Source organism: Bombina bombina, chromosome 5, assembly GCF_027579735.1.
Source record: "Bombina bombina isolate aBomBom1 chromosome 5, aBomBom1.pri, whole genome shotgun sequence".
NCBI classification, from domain to species: domain Eukaryota; kingdom Metazoa; phylum Chordata; class Amphibia; order Anura; family Bombinatoridae; genus Bombina; species Bombina bombina.
The window spans coordinates 1,025,897,572-1,025,925,203 of NC_069503.1; the positions used below are offsets into that span (position 1 = coordinate 1,025,897,572).

General features: G+C 41.6%; 1 protein-coding gene across 1 annotated transcript in view; it reads right to left on the bottom strand.

The window, feature by feature from the left end:
• Positions 1 to 27,632, bottom strand: part of EIF3E (eukaryotic translation initiation factor 3 subunit E) — a 166,363-nt gene that overhangs the window by 77,551 nt on the left and 61,180 nt on the right. Inside the window, exons 6-7 of the mRNA XM_053715283.1 lie at positions 7,355 to 7,480; positions 6,973 to 7,097 (exon numbers count right to left, since the gene is read on the bottom strand). Of these exons, the coding sequence (XP_053571258.1) occupies positions 6,973 to 7,097; positions 7,355 to 7,480 (251 nt within the window). The remainder of the gene's footprint in view (positions 1 to 6,972; positions 7,098 to 7,354; positions 7,481 to 27,632) is intronic.

The window sequence follows — 27,632 nt, forward strand, 5'->3', positions numbered from 1 at the left end:
GTCATATTAATGCTCACCTACTGATAGCAAGTCCCAGATTAACATGCAATACCTCCTCTCTTTATAAACTTTTTCATGAAAAAAGAAAAAAAGAAAAAAAAAAAAAAGAATTTCTCTGTCTCTTTAATAAAGAGACAAAGATAAAAACTGCAATAAGAAAGCAAAAACAGAATTTATGTTTACCTGATAAATTTCTTTCTCCAACGGTGTGTCCGGTCCACGGCGTCATCCTTACTTGTGGGATATTCTCTTCCCCAACAGGAAATGGCAAAGAGCCCAGCAAAGCTGGTCACATGATCCCTCCTAGGCTCCGCCTACCCCAGTCATTCGACCGACGTTAAGGAGGAATAATAGCATAGGAGAAACCATATGGTACCGTGGTGACTGTAGTTAAAGAAAATAAATTATCAGACCTGATTAAAAAACCAGGGCGGGCCGTGGACCGGACACACCGTTGGAGAAAGAAATTTATCAGGTAAACATAAATTCTGTTTTCTCCAACATAGGTGTGTCCGGTCCACGGCGTCATCCTTACTTGTGGGAACCAATACCAAAGCTTTAGGACACGGATGAAGGGAGGGAGCAAATCAGGTCACCTAAATGGAAGGCACCACGGCTTGCAAAACCTTTCTCCCGAAAATAGCCTCAGAAGAAGCAAAAGTATCAAACTTGTAAAATTTGGTAAAAGTGTGCAGTGAAGACCAAGTCGCTGCCCTACATATCTGATCAACAGAAGCCTCGTTCTTGAAGGCCCATGTGGAAGCCACAGCCCTAGTGGAATGAGCTGTGATTCTTTCGGGAGGCTGCCGTCCGGCAGTCTCGTAAGCCAATCTGATGATGCTTTTAATCCAAAAAGAGAGAGAGGTAGAAGTTGCTTTTTGACCTCTCCTTTTACCTGAATAAACAACAAACAAGGAAGATGTTTGTCTAAAATCCTTTGTAGCATCTAAATAGAATTTTAGAGCGCGAACAACATCCAAATTGTGCAACAAGCGTTCCTTCTTTGAAACTGGTTTCGGACACAGAGAAGGTACGATAATCTCCTGGTTAATGTTTTTGTTAGAAACAACTTTTGGAAGAAAACCAGGTTTAGTACGTAAAACCACCTTATCTGCATGGAACACCAGATAAGGAGGAGAACACTGCAGAGCAGATAATTCTGAAACTCTTCTAGCAGAAGAAATTGCAACTAAAAACAAAACTTTCCAAGATAATAACTTAATATCAACGGAATGTAAGGGTTCAAACGGAACCCCCTGAAGAACTGAAAGAACTAAATTGAGACTCCAAGGAGGAGTCAAAGGTTTGTAAACAGGCTTGATTCTAACCAGAGCCTGAACAAAGGCTTGAACATCTGGCACAGCTGCCAGTTTTTTGTGAAGTAACACCGACAAGGCAGAAATCTGTCCCTTCAGGGAACTTGCCGATAATCCCTTTTCCAATCCTTCTTGAAGGAAGGATAGAATCCTAGGAATCTTAACCTTGTCCCAAGGGAATCCTTTAGATTCACACCAACAGATATATTTTTTCCAAATTTTGTGGTAAATCTTTCTAGTTACAGGCTTTCTGGCCTGAACAAGAGTATCGATAACAGAATCTGAGAAACCTCGCTTCGATAAAATCAAGCGTTCAATCTCCAAGCAGTCAGCTGGAGTGAAACCAGATTCGGATGTTCGAACGGACCCTGAACTAGAAGGTCTCGTCTCAAAGGTAGCTTCCAAGGTGGAGCCGATGACATATTCACCAGATCTGCATACCAAGTCCTGCGTGGCCACGCAGGAGCTATCAAGATCACCGACGCCCTCTCCTGATTGATCCTGGCTACCAGCCTGGGGATGAGAGGAAACGGCGGGAACACATAAGCTAGTTTGAAGGTCCAAGGTGCTACTAGTGCATCCACTAGAGCCGCCTTGGGATCCCTGGATCTGGACCCGTAGCAAGGAACTTTGAAGTTCTGACGAGAGGCCATCAGATCCATGTCTGGAATGCCCCATAGTTGAGTGACTTGGGCAAAGATTTCCGGATGGAGTTCCCACTCCCCCGGATGCAATGTCTGACGACTCAGAAAATCCGCTTCCCAATTTTCCACTCCCGGGATGTGGATAGCAGACAGGTGGCAGGAGTGAGACTCCGCCCATAGAATAATCTTGGTCACTTCTTCCATCGCTAGGGAACTCCTTGTTCCCCCCTGATGGTTGATGTACGCAACAGTCGTCATGTTGTCTGATTGAAACCGAATGAACTTGGTCCTCGCTAGCTGAGGCCAAGCCTTGAGAGCATTGAATATCGCTCTCAGTTCCAGAATATTTATCGGTAGAAGAGATTCTTCCCGAGACCAAAGACCCTGAGCTTTCAGGGATCCCCAGACCGCGCCCCAGCCCATCAGACTGGCGTCGGTCGTGACAATGACCCACTCTGGTCTGCGGAATGTCATCCCTCGTGACAGGTTGTCCAGGGACAGCCACCAACGGAGTGAGTCTCTGGTCCTCTGATTTACTTGTATCTTTGGAGACAAGTCTGTATAGTCCCCATTCCACTGACTGAGCATGCACAGTTGTAATGGTCTTAGATGAATGCGCGCAAAAGGAACTATGTCCATTGCCGCTACCATCAACCCGATCACTTCCATGCACTGAGCTACGGAAGGAAGAGGAACGGAATGAAGTATCCGACAAGAGTCCAGAAGCTTTGTCTTTCTGGCCTCTGTTAGAAAAATCCTCATTTCTGAGGAGTCTATAATTGTTCCCAAGAAGGGAACCCTTGTTGACGGGGATAGAGAACTCTTTTCCACGTTCACTTTCCAGCCGTGAGATCTGAGAAAGGCCAGGACGATGTCCGTGTGAGCCTTTGCTCGAGGGAGGGACGACGCTTGAATCAGAATGTCGTCCAGGTAAGGTACTACTGCAATGCCCCTTGGTCTTAGCACCGCTAGAAGGGACCCTAGTACCTTTGTGAAAATCCTTGGAGCAGTGGCTAATCCGAAAGGAAGCGCCACAAACTGGTAATGTTTGTCTAGGAATGCAAACCTTAGGAACCGATGATGTTCCTTGTGGATAGGAATATGTAGATACGCATCCTTTAAATCCACCGTGGTCATGAATTGACCTTCCTGGATGGAAGGAAGGATAGTTCGAATGGTTTCCATCTTGAACGATGGGACCTTGAGAAATTTGTTTAAGATCTTGAGATCTAAGATTGGTCTGAACGTTCCCTCTTTTTTGGGAACTATGAACAGATTGGAGTAGAACCCCATCCCTTGTTCTCTTAATGGAACAGGATGAATCACTCCCATTTTTAACAGGTCTTCTACACAATGTAAGAACGCCTGTCTTTTTATGTGGTCTGAAGACAACTGAGACCTGTGGAACCTCCCCCTTGGGGGAAGTCCCTTGAATTCCAGAAGATAACCCTGGGAGACTATTTCTAGCGCCCAAGGATCCAGAACATCTCTTGCCCAAACCTGAGCGAAGAGAGAGAGTCTGCCCCCCACCGGATCCGGTCCCGGATCGGGGGCCAATATTTCATGCTGTCTTGGTAGCAGTGACAGGTTTCTTGGCCTGCTTTCCCTTGTTCCAGCCCTGCATTGGTCTCCAAGCTGGCTTGGCTTGAGAAGTATTACCCTCTTGCTTAGAGGACGTAGCACTTTGGGCTGGTCCGTTTTTACGAAAGGGACGAAAATTAGGTCTATTTTTTGCCTTGAAAGGCCTATCCTGAGGAAGGGCGTGGCCCTTACCCCCAGTGATATCAGAGATAATCTCTTTCAAGTCAGGGCCAAACAGCGTTTTCCCCTTGAAAGGAATGTTTAGTAACTTGTTCTTGGAAGACGCATCAGCCGACCAAGATTTCAACCAAAGCGCTCTGCGCGCCACAATAGCAAACCCAGAATTCTTAGCCGCTAACCTAGCCACTTGCAAAGTGGCGTCTAGAGTGAAAGAATTAGCCAATTTGAGAGCATTGATTCTGTCCATAATCTCCTTGTAAGGAGGAGAATCACTATCGAGCACCTTAATCAGTTCATCAAACCAGAAATATGCAGCTGTAGTGACAGGGACAATGCATGAAATGGGTTGTAGAAGGTAACCCTGCTGAACAAACATCTTTTTAAGCAAACCTTCTAATTTTTTATCCATAGGATCTTTGAAAGCACAACTATCCTCTATGGGTATAGTGGTGCGTTTGTTTAAAGTAGAAACCGCTCCCTCGACCTTGGGGACTGACTGCCATAAGTCCTTTCTGGGGTCGACCATAGGAAACAATTTTTTAAATATGGGGGGAGGGACGAAAGGAATACCGGGCCTTTCCCATTCTTTATTAACAATGTCCGCCACCCGCTTGGGTATAGGAAAAGCTTCTGGGAGCCCCGGCACCTCTAGGAACTTGTCCATTTTACATAGTTTCTCTGGGATGACCAAATTTTCACAATCATCCAGAGTGGATAATACCTCCTTAAGCAAAATGCGGAGATGTTCCAACTTAAATTTAAATGTAATCACATCAGATTCAGCCTGCTGAGAAATGTTCCCTAAATCAGTAATTTCTCCCTCAGACAAAACCTCCCTGGCTCCCTCAGATTGGGTTAGGGGCCCTTCAGAGATATTAATATCAGCGTCGTCATGCTCTTCAGTAACTAAAACAGAGCAGCCACGCTTACGCTGACAAGGGTTCATTTTGGCTAAAATGTTTTTGACAGAATTATCCATTACAGCCGTTAATTGTTGCATAGTAAGGAGTATTGGCGCACTAGATGTACTAGGGGCCTCCTGAGTGGGCAAGACTCGTGTAGACGAAGGAGGGAATGATGCAGTACCATGCTTACTCCCCTCACTTGAGGAATCATCTTGGGCATCATTGTCATTATCACATAAATCACATTTATTTAAATGAATAGGAATTCTGGCTTCCCCACATTCAGAACACAGTCTATCTGGTAGTTCAGACATGTTAAACAGGCATAAACTTGATAAGAAAGTACAAAAAACGTTTTAAAATAAAACCGTTACTGTCACTTTAAATTTTAAACTGAACACACTTTATTACTGCAATTGCGAAAAAACATGAAGGAATTGTTCAAAATTCACCAAATTTTCACCACAGTGTCATAAAGCCTTAAAAATATTGCACACCAAATTTGGAAGCTTTAACCCTTAAAATAACGGAACCGGAGCCGTTTTAAGCTTTAACCCCTTTACAGTCCCAGGTATCTGCTTTGCTGAGACCCAACCAAACCCAAAGGGGAATACGATACCAAATGACGCCTTCAGAAGTCTTTTCTAAGTATCAGAGCTCCTCTCACATGCGACTGCATGCCATGCCTCTCAAAAACAAGTGCGCCACACCGGCGCGAAAATGAGACTCTGCTTATGCTTTGGGAAAGCCCCTAAGAAATAAGGTGTCTAATACAGTGCCTGCCGATATTATTATATCAAAATACCCAAATAAAATGATTCCTCAAGGCTAAATATGTGTTAATAATGAATCGATTTAGCCCAAAAAAGTCTACAGTCTAAATAAGCCCTTGTGAAGCCCTTATTTACAATCGTAATAAACATGGCTTACCGGATCCCATAGGGAAAATGACAGCTTCCAGCATTACATCGTCTTGTTAGAATGTGTCATACCTCAAGCAGCAAGAGACTGCACACTGTTCCCCCAACTGAAGTTAATTGCTCTCAACAGTCCTGTGTGGAACAGCCATGGATTTTAGTTACGGTTGCTAAAATCATTTTCCTCATACAAACAGAACTCTTCATCTCTTTTCTGTTTCTGAGTAAATAGTACATACCAGCACTATTTGAAAATAACAAACTCTTGATTGAATAATGAAAAACTACAGTTAAACACTAAAAAACTCTAAGCCATCTCCGTGGAGATGTTGCCTGTACAACGGCAAAGAGAATGACTGGGGTAGGCGGAGCCTAGGAGGGATCATGTGACCAGCTTTGCTGGGCTCTTTGCCATTTCCTGTTGGGGAAGAGAATATCCCACAAGTAAGGATGACGCCGTGGACCGGACACACCTATGTTGGAGAAAATGATTCTAATGCTCTATGATCTTGAATGTGTAAATTGGATTAATGGTAATCTAATTTATTATCCCCTCCAAAAAAATTAAAAAAATTCTTGAAAAAAGGCAAAATCCCATTTACATAAACTGTTAAGTAAAACATTTATGATATAAATAAAACCCAAATGTGACCCTTATGTGTTTCAGTAGCATGTGGACATTATGTGCGTCTATGTTTTCTTTTCTCACTGGAGCAGACAAATGCTGATGATTAACAGATGTTTCTTAAATTAGATGCAATAGAGAGAATGGCAAACGCAGACACACACCCGTATTTTTTTATTTTTTTTAATTATATGCTTTGCACAGTTATTCCTCTCGGGCTGTATAATCTTCTCACATAAGAGGGCCATATTCAGAAAAAAATAAAATGTCTTAAACTGATACTAGCCAGAGCATGCGGTGCTTTGCAGTCTCTCACTGGCACAAGTTTGGGTTTTGAGGATTTTTGTTGTCTGACGGTAAGTAGTTGGACTTTAGATTTAGCATTTTAAAAAAAGTAAAGTTCATGCCAAAGTTTTGAAATATGAGTAACTTTATGCTGTCTCCTGAAACCTACTGGTAAAAGAAAAAAAACTTCTGGATAAGGTGATGCAGCCATTTATCTAACCACCCATGAGAGGAGAACACAGAAAAAGTAATTTCAATTGAAAGATAGCTGAAACTAGAAATAAAAATGTAACTAAAGTTTTTTTGTTTAGTTTATATATAAAAAAAAAAAAAAACAACCAGAACAAGATGCTAACAGATACCACCTTTACATAAAGATGTAAAATGTTTACTAATGTAGCCAAAAAAAAGGGGGTTCTACAAGACTGTATAGTGTCTGATGCTTTATATATATTTTTTAATTACAAAAACAGATCAATGTAAAGGCTATTTAAAAGATATCAATTAAAATACACTTACTGGGGCTGGTACAGAAAAAGATCAATAATATTGTCTCGGCCTTTGGGATGGTTGAAGAAAACAAACAGAGACCAATGTATTAGCCAGGTTCGATGCTGGAGTGATTGGAGTGGTGAGCTGACAGACTGCGGAAAATGAAAATTTGAAAACTTTTGAACAAACCTAAAAAAATACTAAAAGAGAAAAAATAAAAAAACTGTCTTCTATTAAAAGTATTCAGTGATCAGGAAAACTTATATTAAATTTGTGAAAACATAACCTAATTTATTATATCAAAAAGGCGCTGAACCAGTTAACAGGGTTTGTGAAGTCTCGCTTGTTAGCAGGAGTTAGCTGGAAACGCTTCGCACAGGCAGCAAAACCCTAGTGAGAGACTACTTACATTGTTATCTATAGTTTCCTTTAATCTTGTAAGATCTTCCATGGCTGCATCCCAATTCTGCATGAGAATTTCTGATGCCAATTTTCCCCACAGAGAACTAAGAGCATTTCGGTCTGTAGATGGAACCTGTTAAACAAAAAAAGTGCAAACATTACATTTCTGACAGATAAATATGATTTAATGTTAAAGGGACACTCAAGTCAAAATTAAACTTGCATGATTCAGATAGAGCATGCAATAAAAAAAATAAAAAATAAAAAAAAAAAATTCCAATTTACTACCATTAACAAAATGATTACCTTGTATTTAAGCCTCTGCAGACTTCCCCCTTATCTCAGTGCTTTTTACCAACTTTTAGCATTTTAGCCAATTAGTGCTGGTTCATGCATAAAAGTGAGCACAATTCTATCTATATGGCGCACATGAACTAGCAGTGTATAGCTGTGAAACGATAATAAAATGCACTGAGATAAGAGGCAGGTCTTAGAAACAGATTTAGAGGTTGTAAAGTATATTAATATAGAAGTGTTGGTTGTGCAAAGCTGGGGAATGGGTAGTAAAGACATTACCTATCTTTTTAAACAAAAATATCAAGTAGACTGTCCCTTTAAGAACCCCAAATTATTTGAAGGATTTCCTTTAATTTATGCTTTTACATTAGAGATGGTTAAATAAGAAAATGTAAAATGTGCAATTAAGAGTAGCTTATTTGCTGATGAGAAACCTCTTGCCGCAGGGCGTTTTAACCTAAATTTCTTACAACTTCAATACATGTGAAGTTAGAGGAACCAACATAATATATAAACACTTCTACAATGAAGGCTCTCTGTAAGCACAATTGTTTTATAGGAGGTAAAATTAGAGTGATTATATATAGTTATAGTTATTATATGCCAAGATTAAAAAGACCTAGTTTACAAAAAATGAAAACAAACTAAACGAACCAAAATAGCTTACAGTTTTTGTGGTAAAGTCATAGTATTAATGAACATAAGGAAATATTGCAGGGATCCAAAATCACGTTCGTGAGAACAACACTGACCCTATATGACTTTAAATATGCAACACAATTGTTTCAACTGTATGAATATTTCATATTTTTTAAATACTAGAGCTGAACAAATAAAAAGGAAGAAGACCGGCTCAATGGCTAAATCTTGCAATGCAAGAACGCAGCCTATACCTTTGAAAATCTTTTAGGAATAAGGTACAGAATGCTAAAATCAACAAAACCACCCACTCTGCAAAGTCTTTTGAGCAGGTCTAGTTATTTTATCTAGTTCAGTTCAAGTCATCTGAAAGCAAGGGTAATTCTAGGGTCATAAAGCTGTAACTTATACAACCCTGAACTACACTAGGTCATTCAGAGTGTCAAATTCTAATCTCAGAGCAGTGTCACAATGGCTCTTTCATAGCTTGTATTTCTCTAGCCATCACTTTAAATGAATCTTCACGCAGCAGCCCAGTCTGATGCAGACTCACTACACAGTAAGATTACAAGTCCGAAAAAGACCTACAATTTTTCCCTATAAACATTTAGTAACAGTGAAAGAAAAAGAAAACAGAATTTATGCTTACCTGATAAATTACTTTCTCCAACGGTGTGTCCGGTCCACGGCGTCATCCTTACTTGTGGGAGATATCTCTTCCCCAACAGGAAATGGCAAAGAGTCCCAGCAAAGCTGGCCATATAGTCCCTCCAAGGCTCCGCCCACCCCAGTCATTCGACCGACGGACAGGAGGAAATATATATAGGAGAAACCATATGGTACCGTGGTGACTGTAGTTAGAGAAAATAATTCATCAGACCCGATTAAAAAACCAGGGCAGGCCGTGGACCGGACACACCGTTGGAGAAAGTAATTTATCAGGTAAGCATAAATTCTGTTTTCTCCAACATTGGTGTGTCCGGTCCACGGCGTCATCCTTACTTGTGGGAACCAATACCAAAGCTTTAGGACACGGATGAAGGGAGGGAGCAAATCAGGTTACCTAAACGGAAGGCACCACAGCTTGCAAAACCTTTCTCCCAAAAATAGCCTCCGAAGAAGCAAAAGTATAACATTTGTAAAATTTGGCAAAAGTGTGCAGTGAAGACCAAGTCGCTGCCTTACATATCTGGTCAACAGAAGCCTCGTTCTTGAAGGCCCATGTGGAAGCCACAGCCCTAGTGGAGTGAGCTGTGATTCTTTCAGGAGGCTGCCGTCCAGCAGTCTCATAAGCCAATCGGATGATGCTTTTAAGCCAAAAGGAAAGAGAGGTAGAAGTCGCTTTTTGACCTCTCCTTTTACCAGAATAAACAACAAACAAGGAAGATGTTTGTCTGAAATCTTTTGTAGCCTCTAAATAGAATTTTAGAGCACGGACTACGTCCAAATTGTGTAACAAACGTTCCTTCTTTGAAACTGGATTCGGACATAAAGAAGGTACAACTATCTCCTGGTTAATATTTTTGTTAGAAACAACCTTAGGAAGAAAACCAGGCTTAGTACGCAAAACCACCTTATCTGCATGGAACACCAGATAGGGCGGAGAACACTGCAGAGCAGATAACTCTGAAACTCTTCTAGCAGAAGAAATTGCAACCAAAAACAAAACTTTCCAAGATAGTAACTTAATATCTATGGAATGTAAAGGTTCAAACGGAACCCCTTGAAGAACTGAAAGAACTAGATTTAGACTCCAGGGAGGAGTCAAAGGTCTGTAAACAGGCTTGATCCTAACCAGAGCCTGAACAAATGCTTGAACATCTGGCACAGCTGCCAGTCTTTTGTGTAGTAAGACAGATAAAGCGATCTGTCCCTTTAGAGAACTTGCAGATAATCCTTTCTCCAAACCTTCTTGTAGAAAGGAGAGAATCTTAGGATTTTTTATCTTATTCCATGGGAATCCTTTGGATTCACACCAACAGATATATCTTTTCCATATTTTATGGTAAATCTTTCTAGTTATCGGTTTTCTGGCCTGAACCAGAGTATCTATCACAGAATCTGAAAACCCACGCTTCAATAGAATCAAGCGTTCAATCTCCAAGCCGTCAGCTGGAGGGAGACCAGATTTGGATGTTCGAATGGACCCTGAACAAGAAGGTCCTGTCTCAAAGGTAGCTTCCATGGTGGAACCGATGACATATTCACCAGGTCTGCATACCAAGTCCTGCGTGGCCACGCAGGAGCTATCAAGATCACAGAGGCCCTCTCCTGATTGATCCTGGCTACCAGCCTGGGAATGAGAGGAAACGGTGGAAATACATAAGCTAGGTTGAAGGTCCAAGGTGCTACTAGTGCATCTACTAGAGTCGCCTTGGGATCCCTGGATCTGGACCCGTAGCAAGGAACCTTGAAGTTCTGACGAGACGCCATCAGATCCATGTCTGGAATGCCCCATAATTGAGTTATTTGGGCAAAGATCTCGGGATGGAGTTCCCATTCCCCCGGATGGAATGTCTGACGACTCAGAAAATCCGCCTCCCAGTTTTCCACACCTGGGATGTGGATCGCAGACAGGTGGCAGGAGTGATCCTCCGCCCATTTAATTATTTTGGTCACTTTCATCGCCAGGGAACTCCTTGTTCCCCCCTGATATACGCAACGGTCGTCATGTTGTCTGATTGGAACCTTATGAATCTGGCCTTTGCTAGTTGAGGCCAAGCCCTGAGAGCATTGAATATCGCTCTCAGTTCCAGAATCTTTATCGGGAAAAGAGACTCTTCCCGAGACCATAGACCCTGAGCTTTCAGGGATTCCAATGACCCACTCTGGTCTGCGGAAGCTCATTCCCTGGGACAGATGGTCCAGGGTCAGCCACCAACGGAGTGAATCTCTGGTCTTCTGATCTACTTGAATCATTGGAGACAAGTCTGTATAGTCCCCATTCCACTGTTTGAGCATGCACAGTTGTAATGGTCTTAGATGAATTCGTGCAAAAGGAACTATGTCCATTGCTGCAACCATCAACCCTACTACTTCCATGCACTGTGCTATGGAAGGACGAGGAACAGAATGAAGAACTTGACAAGTGCTTAGAAGTTTTGACTTTCTGACCTCTGTCAGAAAAATCCTCATTTCTAAGGAATCTATTATTGTTCCCAAGAAGGGAACTCTTGTTGACGGAGACAGAGAACTTTTTTCTATGTTCACCTTCCATCCGTGTGATCTGAGAAAGGCCAGAACGATGTCTGTATGAGCCTTTGCTTTTGACAGGGATGACGCTTGTATTAGAATGTCGTCCAAGTAAGGTACTACTGCAATGCCCCTCAGTCTTAGAACCGCTAGAAGGGACCCTAGTACCTTAGTGAAAATCCTTGGAGCAGTGGCTAACCCGAATGGGAGGGCCACAAACTGGTAATGCTTGTCCAGAAAAGCGAACCTTAGGAACTGATGATGTTCTTTGTGGATAGGAATATGTAGGTACGCATCCTTTAGATCCACGGTAGTCATAAATTGACTTTCCTGGATAGTGGGTAGAATCGTTCGAATGGTTTCCATCTTGAACGATGGTACCCTGAGAAATTTGTTTAGGATCTTCAAATCCAAAATTGGTCTGAAAGTTCCCTCTTTTTTGGGAACTACGAACAGATTGGAATAAAATCCCATTCCTTGTTCCTTTATTGGAACTGGGTGTATCACTCCCATCTTTAACAGGTCTTCTACACAATGTAAGAACGCCTGTCTCTTTATTTGGTTTGAGGATAAGTGAGACATGTGGAACCTTCCCCTTGGGGGTAGTTCCCTGAATTCCAGGAGATAACCCTGAGAAACTATTTCTAGCGCCCAGTGATCCTGAACATCTCTTGCCCAAGCCTGAGCAAAGAGAGAGAGTCTGCCCCCCACTAGATCCGGTCCCGGATCGGGGGCTACTCCTTCATGCTGTTTTGTTAGCAGCGGCAGGCTTCTTGGCCTGCTTACCCTTGTTCCAGCCTTGCATCGGTTTCCAGGCTGGTTTGGGTTGTGAGGCATTACCCTCTTGCTTAGAGGATGCAGAATTAGAGGCCGGTCCGTTCCTGAAATTGCGAAAGGAACGAAAATTAGACTTATTTTTGGCCTTGAAAGGCCTATCTTGTGGAAGGGCGTGGCCCTTTCCCCCAGTGATGTCTGAAATAATCTCTTTCAATTCTGGTCCAAATAGAGTTTTACCTTTGAAAGGGATGTTAAGCAATTTTGTCTTGGATGACACATCCGCTGACCAAGACTTTAGCCAAAGCGCTCTGCGCGCCACGATAGCAAACCCTGAATTTTTCGCCGCTAATCTAGCTAATTGCAAAGCGGCATCTAAAATAAAAGAGTTAGCCAACTTAAGTGCGTGAACTCTGTCCATAACCTCCTCATATGGAGTCTCTCTACTAAGCGAGTTTTCTAGTTCCTCGAACCAGAACCACGCTGCTGTAGTGACAGGAACAATGCACGAAATGGGTTGTAGAAGGTAACCTTGCTGTACAAAAATCTTATTAAGCAAACCCTCCAATTTTTTATCCATAGGATCTTTGAAAGCACAACTATCTTCGATAGGAATAGTAGTGCGTTTGTTTAGAGTAGAAACTGCCCCCTCGACCTTAGGGACTGTCTGCCATAAGTCCTTTCTGGGGTCGACCATAGGAAATAATTTCTTAAATATAGGGGGGGGAACAAAAGGTATGCCGGGCTTTTCCCACTCCTTATTTACTATGTCCGCCACCCGCTTGGGTATAGGAAAAGCGGCGGGGTGCACCGGAACCTCTAGGAACTTGTCCATCTTGCATAATTTCTCTGGAATGACCAAGTTGTCACAATCACCCAGAGTAGATAACACCTCCTTAAGCAGTGCACGGAGATGTTCTAATTTAAATGTCACAACATCAGGTTCAGCTTGTTGAGAAATTTTTCCTGAATCTGAAATTTCCCCATCTGACAAAACCTCCCTCATGGCCCCTTCAGATTGGTGTGAGGGTATGACAGAACAATTATCATCAGCACCCTCCTGCTCTTCAGTGTTTAAAACAGAGCAATCGCGCTTTCTCTGATATGTAGGCATTTTGGATAAAATATTTGCTATGGAGTTATCCATTACAGCCGTTAATTGTTGCATGGTAATAAGCATTGGCGCACTAGATGTACTAGGGGCCTCCTGTGTGGGCAAAACTGGTGTAGACACAGTAGGAGATGATGTAGTATCATGTTTACTCCCCTCATCTGAGGAATCATCTTGGGCAATTTCATTATCTGTGGCAGTACTGTCCTTACTTTGTTTGGACGCTATAGCACAAATTATCACAAATTTAAATGGGGAGACACATTGGCTTTCATACATATAGAACATAGCTTATCCGAAGGCACAGACATGTTAAACAGGCTTAAACTTGTCAACAAAGCACAAAAAACAGAATTTATGTTTACCTGATAAATTACTTTCTCCAACGGTGTGTCCGGTCCACGGCGTCATCCTTACTTGTGGGATATTCTCTTCCCCAACAGGAAATGGCAAAGAGCCCAGCAAAGCTGGTCACATGATCCCTCCTAGGCTCCGCCTACCCCAGTCATTCGACCGACGTTAAGGAGGAATATTTGCATAGGAGAAACCATATAATACCGTGGTGACTGTAGTTAAAGAAAATAAATTATCAGACCTGATTAAAAAACCAGGGCGGGCCGTGGACCGGACACACCGTTGGAGAAAGTAATTTATCAGGTAAACATAAATTCTGTTTTCTCCAACATAGGTGTGTCCGGTCCACGGCGTCATCCTTACTTGTGGGAACCAATACCAAAGCTTTAGGACACGGATGAAGGGAGGGAGCAAATCAGGTCACCTAAATGGAAGGCACCACGGCTTGCAAAACCTTTCTCCCAAAAATAGCCTCAGAAGAAGCAAAAGTATCAAACTTGTAAAATTTGGTAAAAGTGTGCAGTGAAGACCAAGTCGCTGCCCTACATATCTGATCAACAGAAGCCTCGTTCTTGAAGGCCCATGTGGAAGCCACAGCCCTAGTGGAATGAGCTGTGATTCTTTCGGGAGGCTGCCGTCCGGCAGTCTCGTAAGCCAATCTGATGATGCTTTTAATCCAAAAAGAGAGAGAGGTAGAAGTTGCTTTTTGACCTCTCCTTTTACCTGAATAAACAACAAACAAGGAAGATGTTTGTCTAAAATCCTTTGTAGCATCTAAATAGAATTTTAGAGCGCGAACAACATCCAAATTGTGCAACAAACGTTCCTTCTTTGAAACTGGTTTCGGACACAGAGAAGGTACGATAATCTCCTGGTTAATGTTTTTGTTAGAAACAACTTTTGGAAGAAAACCAGGTGTAGTACGTAAAACCACCTTATCTGCATGGAACACCAGATAAGGAGGAGAACACTGCAGAGCAGATAATTCCGAAACTCTTCTAGCAGAAGAAATTGCAACTAAAAACAAAACTTTCCAAGATAATAACTTAATATCAACGGAATGTAAGGGTTCAAACGGAACCCCCTGAAGAACTGAAAGAACTAAGTTGAGACTCCAGGGAGGAGTCAAAGGTTTGTAAACAGGCTTAATTCTAACCAGAGCCTGAACAAAGGCTTGAACATCTGGCACAGCTGCCAGCTTTTTGTGAAGTAACACAGACAAGGCAGAAATCTGTCCCTTCAGGGAACTTGTAGATAATCCTTTTCCCAATCCTTCTTGAAGGAAGGATAGAATCTTAGGAATCTTAACCTTGTCCCAAGGGAATCCTTTAGATTCACACCAACAGATATATTTTTTCCAAATTTTGTGGTAAATCTTTCTAGTTACAGGCTTTCTGGCCTGAATAAGAGTATCGATAACAGAATCTGAGAACCCTCGCTTTGATAAGATCAAGCGTTCAATCTCCAAGCAGTCAGCTGGAGTGAAACCAGATTCGGATGTTCGAACGGACCCTGAACAAGAAGGTCTCGTCTCAAAGGTAGCTTCCAAGGTGGAGCCGATGACATATTCACCAGATCTGCATACCAAGTCCTGCGTGGCCACGCAGGAGCTATCAAGATCACCGACGCCCTCTCCTGGTTGATCCTGGCTACCAGCCTGGGGATGAGAGGAAACGGCGGGAACACATAAGCTAGTTTGAAGGTCCAAGGTGCTACTAGTGCATCCACTAGAGCCGCCTTGGGATCCCTGGATCTGGACCCGTAGCAAGGAACTTTGAAGTTCTGACGAGAGGCCATCAGATCCATGTCTGGAATGCCCCACAGCTGAGTGACTTGGGCAAAGATTTCCGGATGGAGTTCCCACTCCCCCGGATGCAAAGTCTGACGACTCAGAAAATCCGCTTCCCAATTTTCCACTCCTGGGATGTGGATAGCAGACAGGTGGCAGGAGTGAGACTCCGCCCATAGAATGATTTTGGTCACTTCTTCCATCGCCAGGGAACTCCTTGTTCCCCCCTGATGGTTGATGTACGCAACAGTTGTCATGTTGTCTGATTGAAACCGTATGAACTTGGCCCTCGCTAGCTGAGGCCAAGCCTTGAGAGCATTGAATATCGCTCTCAGTTCCAGAATATTTATCGGTAGAAGAGATTCTTCCCGAGACCAAAGACCCTGAGCTTTCAGGGATCCCCAGACCGCGCCCCAGCCCATCAGACTGGCGTCGGTCGTGACAATGACCCACTCTGGTCTGCGGAATGTCATCCCTTGTGACAGGTTGTCCAGGGACAGCCACCAACGGAGTGAGTCTCTGGTCCTCTGATTTACTTGTATCTTCGGAGACAAGTCTGTATAGTCCCCATTCCACTGACTGAGCATGCACAGTTGTAATGGTCTTAGATGAATGCGCGCAAAAGGAACTATGTCCATTGCCGCTACCATCAAACCGATCACTTCCATGCACTGCGCTATGGAAGGAAGAGGAACGGAATGAAGTATCCGACAAGAGTCTAGAAGTTTTGTTTTTCTGGCCTCTGTCAGAAAAATCCTCATTTCTAAGGAGTCTATTATTGTTCCCAAGAAGGGAACCCTTGTTGACGGAGATAGAGAACTCTTTTCCACGTTCACTTTCCATCCGTGAGATCTGAGAAAGGCCAGGACAATGTCCGTGTGAGCCTTTGCTTGAGGAAGGGACGACGCTTGAATCAGAATGTCGTCCAAGTAAGGTACTACAGCAATGCCCCTTGGTCTTAGCACAGCTAGAAGGGACCCTAGTACCTTTGTGAAAATCCTTGGAGCAGTGGCTAATCCGAAAGGAAGCGCCACGAACTGGTAATGCTTGTCCAGGAATGCGAACCTTAGGAACCGATGATGTTCCTTGTGGATAGGAATATGTAGATACGCATCCTTTAAATCCACTGTGGTCATGAATTGACCTTCCTGGATGGAAGGAAGAATAGTTCGAATGGTTTCCATCTTGAACGATGGAACCTTGAGAAACTTGTTTAAGATCTTGAGATCTAAGATTGGTCTGAACGTTCCCTCTTTTTTGGGAACCATGAACAGATTGGAGTAGAACCCCATCCCTTGTTCTCTTAATGGAACAGGATGAATCACTCCCATTTTTAACAGGTCTTCTACACAATGTAAGAATGCCTGTCTTTTTATGTGGTCTGAAGACAACTGAGACCTGTGGAACCTCCCCCTTGGGGGAAGCCCCTTGAATTCCAGAAGATAACCTTGGGAGACTATTTCTAGCGCCCAAGGATCCAGAACATCTCTTGCCCAAGCCAAGAGAGAGAGTCTGCCCCCCACCAGATCCGGTCCCGGATCGGGGGCCAACATTTCATGCTGTCTTGGTAGCAGTGGCAGGTTTCTTGGCCTGCTTTCCCTTGTTCCAGCCTTGCATTGGTCTCCAAGCTGGCTTGGCTTGAGAAGTATTACCCTCTTGCTTAGAGGACGTAGCACTTTGGGCTGGTCCGTTTCTACGAAAGGGACGAAAATTAGGTTTATTTTTTGCCTTGAAAGGCCGATCCTGAGGAAGGGCGTGGCCCTTACCCCCAGTGATATCAGAGATAATCTCTTTCAAGTCAGGGCCAAACAGCGTTTTCCCCTTGAAAGGAATGTTAAGTAGCTTGTTCTTGGAAGACGCATCAGCTGACCAAGATTTCAACCAAAGCGCTCTGCGCGCCACAATAGCAAACCCTGAATTCTTAGCCGCTAACCTAGCCAATTGCAAAGTGGCGTCTAGGGTGAAAGAATTAGCCAATTTGAGAGCATTGATTCTGTCCATAATCTCCTCATAAGGAGGAGAATCACTATCGACCGCCTTTATCAGCTCATCGAACCAGAAACATGCGGCTGTAGCTACAGGGACAATGCATGAAATTGGTTGTAGAAGGTAACCCTGCTGAACAAACATCTTTTTAAGTAAACCTTCTAATTTTTTATCCATAGGATCTTTGAAAGCACAACTATCCTCTATGGGTATAGTGGTGCGTTTGTTTAAAGTGGAAACCGCTCCCTCGACCTTGGGGACTGTCTGCCATAAGTCCTTTCTGGGGTCGACCATAGGAAACAATTTTTTAAATATGGGGGGAGGGACGAAAGGAATACCGGGCCTTTCCCATTCTTTATTAACAATGTCCGCCACCCGCTTGGGTATAGGAAAAGCTTCTGGGAGCCCCGGGACCTCTAGGAACTTGTCCATTTTACATAGTTTCTCTGGGATGACCAACTTGTCACAATCATCCAGAGTGGAACAGTGTCTTAAAGCCTTAAAAGTATTGCACACCAAATTTGGAAGCTTTAACCCTTAAAATAACGGAACCGGAGCCGTTTTTAACTTTAACCCCTTTACAGTCCCTGGTATCTGCTTTGCTGAGACCCAACCAAGCCCAAAGGGGAATACGATACCAAATGACGCCTTCAGAAAGTCTTTTCTAAGTATCAGAGCTCCTCTCACATGCGACTGCATGTCATGCCTCTCAAAAACAAGTGCGCAACACCGGCGCGAAAATGAGGCTCTGCCTATGATTAGGGAAAGCCCCTAAAGAATAAGGTGTCTAAAACAGTGCCTGCCGATATTATTATATCAAAATACCCAGATAAAATGATTCCTCAAGGCTAAATATGTGTTAATAATGAATCGATTTAGCCCAGAAAAAGTCTACAGTCTTAATAAGCCCTTGTGAAGCCCTTATTTACGGTCTTAATAAACATGGCTTACCGGATCCCATAGGGAAAATGACAGCTTCCAGCATTACATCGTCTTGTTAGAATGTGTCATACCTCAAGCAGCAAGAGACTGCTCACTGTTCCCCCAACTGAAGTTAATTGCTCTCAACAGTCCTGTGTGGAACAGCCATGGATTTTAGTGACGGTTGCTAAAATCATTTTCCTCATACAAACAGAAATCTTCATCTCTTTTCTGTTTCTGAGTAAATAGTACATACCAGCACTATTTTAAAATAACAAACTCTTGATTGAATAATAAAAACTACAGTTAAACACTAAAAAACTCTAAGCCATCTCCGTGGAGATGTTGCCTGTACAACGGCAAAGAGAATGACTGGGGTAGGCGGAGCCTAGGAGGGATCATGTGACCAGCTTTGCTGGGCTCTTTGCCATTTCCTGTTGGGGAAGAGAATATCCCACAAGTAAGGATGACGCCGTGGACCGGACACACCTATGTTGGAGAAAACGTTTTAAAACAAAACCGTTACTGTCTCTTTAAATTTTAAACAGAAAACACTTTATTACTGAATATGTGAAAAAGTATGAAGGAATTGTTCAAAAATTACCAAAATTTCACCACAGTGTCTTAAAGCATTAAGAGTATTGCACACAGCTTTAACCCTTAAAATAACGGAACCGGAGCCGTTTACAAATTTAACCCCTATACAGTCCCAGCTATAGCCTTTGCTGAGACCCAACCAAGCCCAGAGGGGAATACGATACCAATTGACGCCTTCTAGAAGCTTTTCCAGCAAATTTCAGATCCTCACACATGCATCTGCATGCCCTGCTCTCAAAAACAATTGCGCAGTAATGGCGCGAAAATGAGGCTCAGTCTACAACTAGGAAGGCCCCCTGACTGGAAAACGTGTCTAACATAGTGCCTGCCGTTTAATAAACGTTCCCCGAGTTTATAAATGCGAATTGTCAGCATAAATATGAATAAAATGCCCAAATAAAGCAATCGATTTAGCCCATAAAAATGTCTACCAGTTTTTTAGCCCATATTAAGCCCTTTATTCTGTTTGACTAAGAAAATGGCTTACCGGTCCCCATGAGGGGAAATGACAGCCTTCCAGCATTACATGGTCTTGTTAGAAATATGGCTAGTCATACCTTAAGCAGAAAAGTCTGCTAACTGTTTCCCCCAACTGAAGTTACTTCATCTCAACAGTGAGGAAACAGCAATCGATTTTAGTTACCGTCTGCTAAAATCATCTTCCTCTCACAAACAGAAATCTTCATCCTTTTCTGTTTCAAGAGTAAATAGTACATACCAGCACTATTTTAAAATAACAAACACTTGATAGAAGAATAAAAACTACATTTAAACACCAAAAAACTCTTAACCATCTCCGTGGAGATGTTGCCTGTGCAACGGCAAAGAGAATGACTGGGGTGGGCGGAGCCTAGGAGGGACTATATGGCCAGCTTTGCTGGGACTCTTTGCCATTTCCTTTTGGGGAAGAGATATCTCCCACAAGTAAGGATGACGCCGTGGACCGGACACACCAATGTTGGAGAAGAGACATTTACACTATGCTATATTATTCCACACAAAGGAACATGCTCTAGCAATTTGTAAAGGGCACAATCTAAATTACTAGCAACTACTACTACTACTGTTAAATTTTGATCAGATTCCACTGGTATTGATCAGTTTAGGAGTATTCCAGTTGTAACAATCAAACTATATGGATACGTCCACCTTCATAAGCAGTTTGTGAAAATCTCAGGAGCAAGAAAACACTGGCTCTCAAAACATTCTCTCATAAGGCAATATATACATACAAACACACCTATCTCTATATATCTCTCTCTCACACAAATATATTTAAGAACGCATGGGAGGACTTGTTCCCAGATAGGACACCTGTCTACCCAGAGTTGCTGCTGCTTCTTGAAAGGGACATGATTCAGATAGAGCATGCACTTAAACAACTTTCTATTTTTCTTCTAAATGCAATATTCTTCATTCACTTGGTATCTCTTGTTGAAAAACAATTTATACTTACAGATATATTTCCTGCCAGCAGGTGCAGGTCAAGAAAACTCACAAGAGTTTTCAATCCCTCCCAACGCTACGCCTCTCCAATTAAGGAAGAACACATTTTTAAGTCAAGACTGAAAGCAGGGTTAAGAAGTTCAAATAAAAACAATCGCCCTTAGAACCTACAAAAAAAAAAAAAAAAAAAGGGCCGGTCTCATGGACTCTCCTCATCCCGAAAGAAATGCATCATTAAGTATAAATTCTGTTTTTCTTTTGTATGATGAACGGAGTCCATGAGTGCATGAGTCCATGAGCAAAAACATCAAAATGTTAACATTTGGAAAAGGTATGAAGAGAAGACCGCTTTGCAAATCTGTTCCAAGTAAGCCTCAGGTTTTAAAGGCCAAAGAAGTAGATACAGATCAAAAAGAGTTACTATACATTCCTTTAGGAGGCGGTTTTCCCACAACCAAGTAAGCTTTACGTATTATCTGTTTCAGCCATGAAGCTAAAGTCACTGCCGTGGCATTTGTCCATTTTTCAAGAAACAAGCTGTCTAAAATCTTTAGTAGACTGAAGTTAATATTTTAAGGCTCTAACCACATCCAAATTGTGAAGAGGACGTTCCTTTGAATTTATAGGATATGGGCATAGAGAAGGCACAACAATTTTCTGTTTAATGCTTTCAAAAGTTAGACTTTAGGAAGACAATGATATTTGGTTCTAAGAACCACTTTACCCTGATGAAAAACTAAAACGTCAGGATCAGAAGAGCTAAGAGTTCAGAAACTCGTCTAGTTGAAGAGATGGCTAGAAGAAAATAACCTTCCAAGACAATTCTTGGTCCAAAATTATGCATAGGTTCAAAGAGAAAAGCTAGCAAAACAGATAAAACCAGATTAAGGGGTCCAAGGAGGAGAAATAGGTGTATAAAAAGGGCAAATTCTCATCAAGGCATGAAAAAGAGTTTGACCTTTTAAAGAGCTAGTCGATAAACTTTTCACCAGGCCATCTTGGAGAAACTGGCAATTTCTAGGAATTCTAAATGATTTCCAAGAAAAAAACTTTAGACTACCACCTAAGAAATTAAGAATTCCAAATTTTATGGTAAATTGTCTGTGTAATTGGTTTCCTGGCTTCCCGAAGAGTAGAGATTACCGAATCTGAGAATTCTCTACACTTGAGGACTAGGCATTCAACCTCCACACCATCAAATTCAGAGATTGGATGTCCTGATGATAAAGACCTTGAGAAAGCAGATCTTCCCTGAAAGGTAGAAGGGGAGGGTGAAGGGAAGAAGAAGGGGAGGATGACATCTGGATGAGATCCACATACCAAGTTCTGCGTGGCCATCCCAGAGCTATAAAGATAACTGACGCTAGTTCCTGTATGATTCTTGCAATGATCCTTGGACGAAAAACAAACTGGGGAAAGATATAGGTTAGTTGAAAGTTCCAATGACAAGCTAGAGCATAGATTTGTTGAGCTCTTGGATCTCTTGACCTTGCAAAATAAAATTGGAAGCTTGTGATTTAGCTTGAACGCTATAGAGTATTTCTCGAAGACCCCATCTTAGTAATAGTTGAACACATCATGATAGAGACCACTCTCATTGAAGGTACTGACTGATGATAAATAATCTGCTTACCAGTTCACTCCCAGAATGTGAATAGCAGACAGTTTGCAGTGGTTTTCTTCTGTCAGACAATGTTAGAAACTTCTTGCATTGCAAGGTTTATGTATGCTACAGACGTGACATTGCCTGACTGAAAACTCATACATTTTTCCTGACTTAGAAGGGGCCCAAGAGTGAAGAGTCCGAAGGATTGCACAAAATTCTAGAATCTTGATGGTTAACCTCGCCTCCTGAGGAGACTAAACTCTTTTGCCCTCCGGAAGTACCAAACAGCTCTCCAAACCTTTTAGACTTGCGTGTGTAGTGATCATAGTCCAAGTAGGCCAAAGAAAAGAGGCTCCAAGAGTCAAAAAGAAACTCTCCCTCCACCATGAAAGCGATTGTTTGATAAGCTGAGCTCTATTTTCTGCACTAAATAAAAATAACCCTTTCACCACTGATTAAGCAAGAATAGCTAAAGGGGACAAAGATGAAAACAAGCAAAAGGTACCGCTACTGATGCTGTTACCATAAGACCCACTACTTCCATGCACTGTGCTACAGATGGGGAACGCACCATATGTGGAGATCACCAGGATTTTTGCAGCTTGTGTTTGAGAGAGTTTTAGTGAGAAACAAAATGCATATGAACAGAGTCTATTATTAATCCAAGAAAGACTACACTTATAGCTGTGAATAAAGAACTCATTGGAAACATTGATGCTCTATTCATGATCGTGAAGAAAGGAAATTGCCCTCTAGGTATGAGAGTATTCTAGGGAAAGAAAGAGGGCTTGGATCAAGATGTCGTCCAAATAAGAAGCAATAGAGATTCCCTGTGTTCTGATCACTGCCAACAGAGACCATAAAACCTTTGTAATAATGTGAGGGTCAGTGGCTAAACCTAAGGGTAGAGCCACAAACTGGTAATGCTTGTTCAGAAATGCAGATCTTAGAAACTTGAAATGGTATTTGAAAAATAATGTGTAGTTAAACATCCTTCAAATATATGATTATCATAAAATGATTGTTTCCATCTTGAAGGAAGGAACTTTTTTGGAACAAAGAGGTTGGAATAAAAACCTCTTCCCTGTTGAGAGACTGGGACTGGTTGTATTTCTCCCAAATTCTCTGAATCCTGAACACACTGAATAAAGGCAGCTGCCTTTTGGGGCTCCTTCGGAACGTGAGACAGATGAAACCATTCCCTGGGAGCGGTTCAGGGTCATCTGAGGATATTTCACACTCAGAGGATTCAGAAGACAAGACTAAACAAGGTGGTAACAGAGCTAAATGCTCAGTTCCCTAAGAGTGACAGGGAGTATGAGATTTACGTTTACGCTTCTTTAGTTTCGGAATTGCCGCTAACAGCTCTGTCATAGTCTTTTGTAAATTATTCTCAGGTGAAAATTAAGTGTTATTCCATTGAGTCATATAGACAAGCATGGGTGCTATGTGTCTGCCAAGCAAACTGACAGAATTGTAACTTGGAAACGTGGAAAACCGTTAAAACATAGCTAATTAATCTAGTCCACAGGAACAGTTTTGCAAAACAAAAGGGTAAAACAAACAGCATTTGGCTCTTGAGCTTCATTAAAATCCCTGGAAGTTCACTCTAATGGGTGAGACATTAAAGGGACATTAAACACTTTGAGATGGTAATATAAAATGATAAATTGTATATATATAAAACAACTCTGCAATATACTTTCATTTTTTATTTTGTTCTCTTTGCCTGTAATTCCATTCTGAAATTGTGAGCTTTTCAGTTCCTGTTAGAAATGGAAGTGCAGAACACTGTTAAATCCAGCATAACCATTGGCTGCACACACTAGGGACCTATTTATAACAGTCCCTAATTGGCCACAGCAGAGAAGGTAACACAAGTTACAACATGGCAGCTCCCAGTCTTTTATAGACACTAAAACTTTACACTTATTTTGTCACTTTTTAAACAACTAATGAAACTTTAAAAAATACATCTACATGTTCGTCATGGACTAATCTTTTCTTTGAATGCATCATTCTATCTAGCATGTATTTAGTGTTTAATGTCCCTTTAATTGGGAGGTATATAGCAAAAACTGTGAAATTTACTCAAGTACAGATTAAAGAGTACAATACAGAAAAACAGAGCGGTGTAGATAATGAGAAAAGGCACCAAGGAAAAGGGGTGTGGCTAACCACTGTTACAATGTATAAACTGCTTGAAGGAAAAAAAAAAAAAGAACTATATATATATATATATAAACTGATTTTTAAAAATAAAATGCAAAAACATGTTATCCAGAGGGTCCCTAACTGATTCGAACCCCAAAGCTATGAAAAAGAAGAACCACTAAGTGCAATTAACAGTTCTCTTAAAAAGAGACAGTAAAACTTTTTTTTTTTTTTTTTTTTTTTAAAGTGAAAAAATAGATTTTTGTGGAGAAAAACACGAGAGCTGCTAAGGGGAGTGAAGAGAATGATACTGGAGACGCAATAGTGAGCACATCCAGGGCAAGTAAAAATACTTTAGAGGATATACCTGCAACCCTTTGGTGGAGGTTAAGGGACAGGGATCCCCATGACACCAGAGGGCAGTTATGGCTGAAAGATTTAACCGCAAGGGTACGGACAATGCCAATAGAGGTAAGCCTCAATCCTTGTTTCAGTCATCTATTTTCAATCTTCTTTAGTGAAACTGAAAGAGGGGGAAATAAGAGTCTGAAGTCAGGTCCGATTTCCCAATAAATAAAATAGAAAATAATAAAATCTGGATTGCAGAGCACTTTACTCTCCACTTAGTTCTTGGCTTCCAAGGTTGAGTGGAGTTGGAAGAGGTTGGAAGAGATTGCAAGCTCTTGTGAGGGTTCTTGACCTCCACTGCTAGCAGGAAGTATATCCCACGTAATGGACAACCACCGACTCTCCTCCTCATATGAAAGAAAGTAGGGAAGTAAGCTCAGGAGCGTGCACATGTCTGGAGCACTATATGGCAGCAGTTTTGTAAGAATGTTATTCTTTTCCAATAGCACTAAATGGCAACACAATTTCCTGGAATGCAGTGCTCCAAATAGGTATCTCTTCAACAAAGAATACCATGGGAACTAACCAAATTAGATCAAAAGTAAATTGGAAGCTTTTTAAAATTGAATGCTCTGTATGAACCATAAAATAAAATGTTGGCGTTTCATATACCTTCAAATTGATGTTGCGAGCCTGAACCAAAAGCTTATGCTGCTACATAAATACCCGAGTACATTTAACATCCCATGGGTTAATATTTGTATATTCTGAACTGCTAAAAATAATACAGAGGATTACTTTTACCTTAAGAAGTATAAAGATTGTGCAATAATGTAAGAAGTGCTACACATTTTCTTTTATGATTCAGACAGAACATACCATTTAAAAAAAGGTTTACAATTTACTTCTATTACAAAAGTTCTCTGTTCCCATGATATTTTGTGTTCAAGAGATACCTAGGTAGGCATTTGGAGCACTACATGAAAGAAAATAATGATGCCGTCTAGTGCTCCTGCATATGGTTAACACTGCTGCCATATAGTGCTCCAGAAATGGGTTGTCTGCCAAGCAAACCTCCCTTCTTTTCAACAAAAGATACCAAGAGAATGAAGAAACATTGATAATAGAAGTAAAGTTGTTTAAAATCCCATGCTCTATTATGAAACAAATTGGGTTTCATGTACATTTAAAGGGACATAAGTCAAAATTGAAATGTGCATGAGTCTATTTGTCTTGAATATAGGAATTTTTGCAGTATACCTTTCAGTTGCAAAAATGCAACTAGTAAAAAACAAAATTTATGCTTACCTGATAAACTTATTTATTTCCAGATATGGTGAGTCCACGGCATCCTCAATTACTGTTGGGAATATCACTACTGGCTGGTAGGAGGAAGCAAAGAGCACCACAGCCAAGCTGTTAAGTATCAGTCCCCCTCCCACAAACACCAGTCATTCGACCAAAGGTAAATGGAGAAAAAAGGAGTAACACAAGGTGTTGTAAAATAAAGGGCGGGGCCGTGGACTCACCATATCCGGAAAGAAATACATTTATCAGGTAAGCATACATTTTGTTTCCTTTCCTAAGATATGGTGAGTCCACGGCATCATCAATTGCTGTTGGGACTTAATACCCAAGCTAGAGGACACAGATGACTAGGGAGTGACAAGACAGGTAGACCTAAACAGAAGGCACCACCGCTTGAAGAACCTTTCTCCCAAAAGAAGCCTCAGCCGTGGCAAAAGTATTAAATTTATAACATTTGAAAAAGTATGTAAGGAAGACCAAGTTGCAGCCTTGCAAATCTGTTCCACAGACGCTTCATTTTTGAAAGCCCAAGAAGAGGAGACAGCCCTAGTGGAATGAGCTGTAATTCTCTCAGGAGGCTGCTGTCCAGCAGTCTTATAAGCCAAACAAATTATACTTCTCAACCAGAGAGAAAGAGAAGTGGTAGTAGCTTTCGGCCCCTTACGTTTTACAGAGAAACAAACAGTGCAGAAGACTGGCGAAAATCCTTAGTCGCCTGTAGATAGAATTTAAGAGCACCAACACCATCCAAATTGTGCAACAAACTTTCCTTATGAGAAGAAGGATTAGGACATAGGGAAGAAACAACAATTTCCTGATTAATATTTCTATTTGAAACAACCTAAGGTAGGAAACCTAACTTAGTACAAAGAACCACTTTATCGGCATGAAAGAAAAGGCGAATCACACTGCAAAGCTGAGAGTTCGAGACTCTCCGAGCAGAAGAGATAGCAATAAGAAACAAAACCTTCCAAGATAACTTAAAGGGACATTATACACTCTTTTTTCTTTGCATAAATGTTTTGTAGATGATCTATTTATACAGTCCATGAAGGTTTTTTTTGTTTGTTTTTTTTAAATGTATAGTTTTGCTTATTTTTAAAAAACATTGCTCTGATTTTCAGACTCCTAACCAAGCCCCAAAGTTTTATGAATACAGTCAGCTACCTGCTCTAGCTTGCTCCTGTTTGTGTAAAGTTTTTAAACAGTTTTATACTGGATTTTTATTTCAGTATCTGTGCATCTTACTCTTTATAGTAGTGTCTATTGCATGCAGTTTTAGTTTAATATCTATGGAATGCATTGGCTCAAACGGAGCCTGCTGCAAAACTTTAAAAACAAGGTTAAGGTTCCAAGGAGGAGCAACAGACTTAAACACAGGCCTGATTCTGACCAAGGCCTGGCAAAAGGATTGCACATCTGGCACGTCCGCCAGATGCTTATGTAGTAAAATAAATAATGCAGAAATCTGCCCCATCAGGGTACTGACAGACAAACCCTTCTCCAGAGCTTCCTGGAGAAAGGACAAAATCCTAGGAATACTGACCCTACTCCAAGAGTAGCCCTTGGAATCACACCAATAAAGATATTTACGCCATATCTTACGGTAAGTTTTTCTAGTAACAGGCTTACGAGCCTGAATCATTGCTTCAATGACAGACTCCGAAAAACCACGCTTAGCCAGAACTAAGCGTTCAATCTCCAAGCAGTCAGCTTTAGAGAAACGAGATTTGGATGAAGGAACGGAACCTGAATCAGAAGGT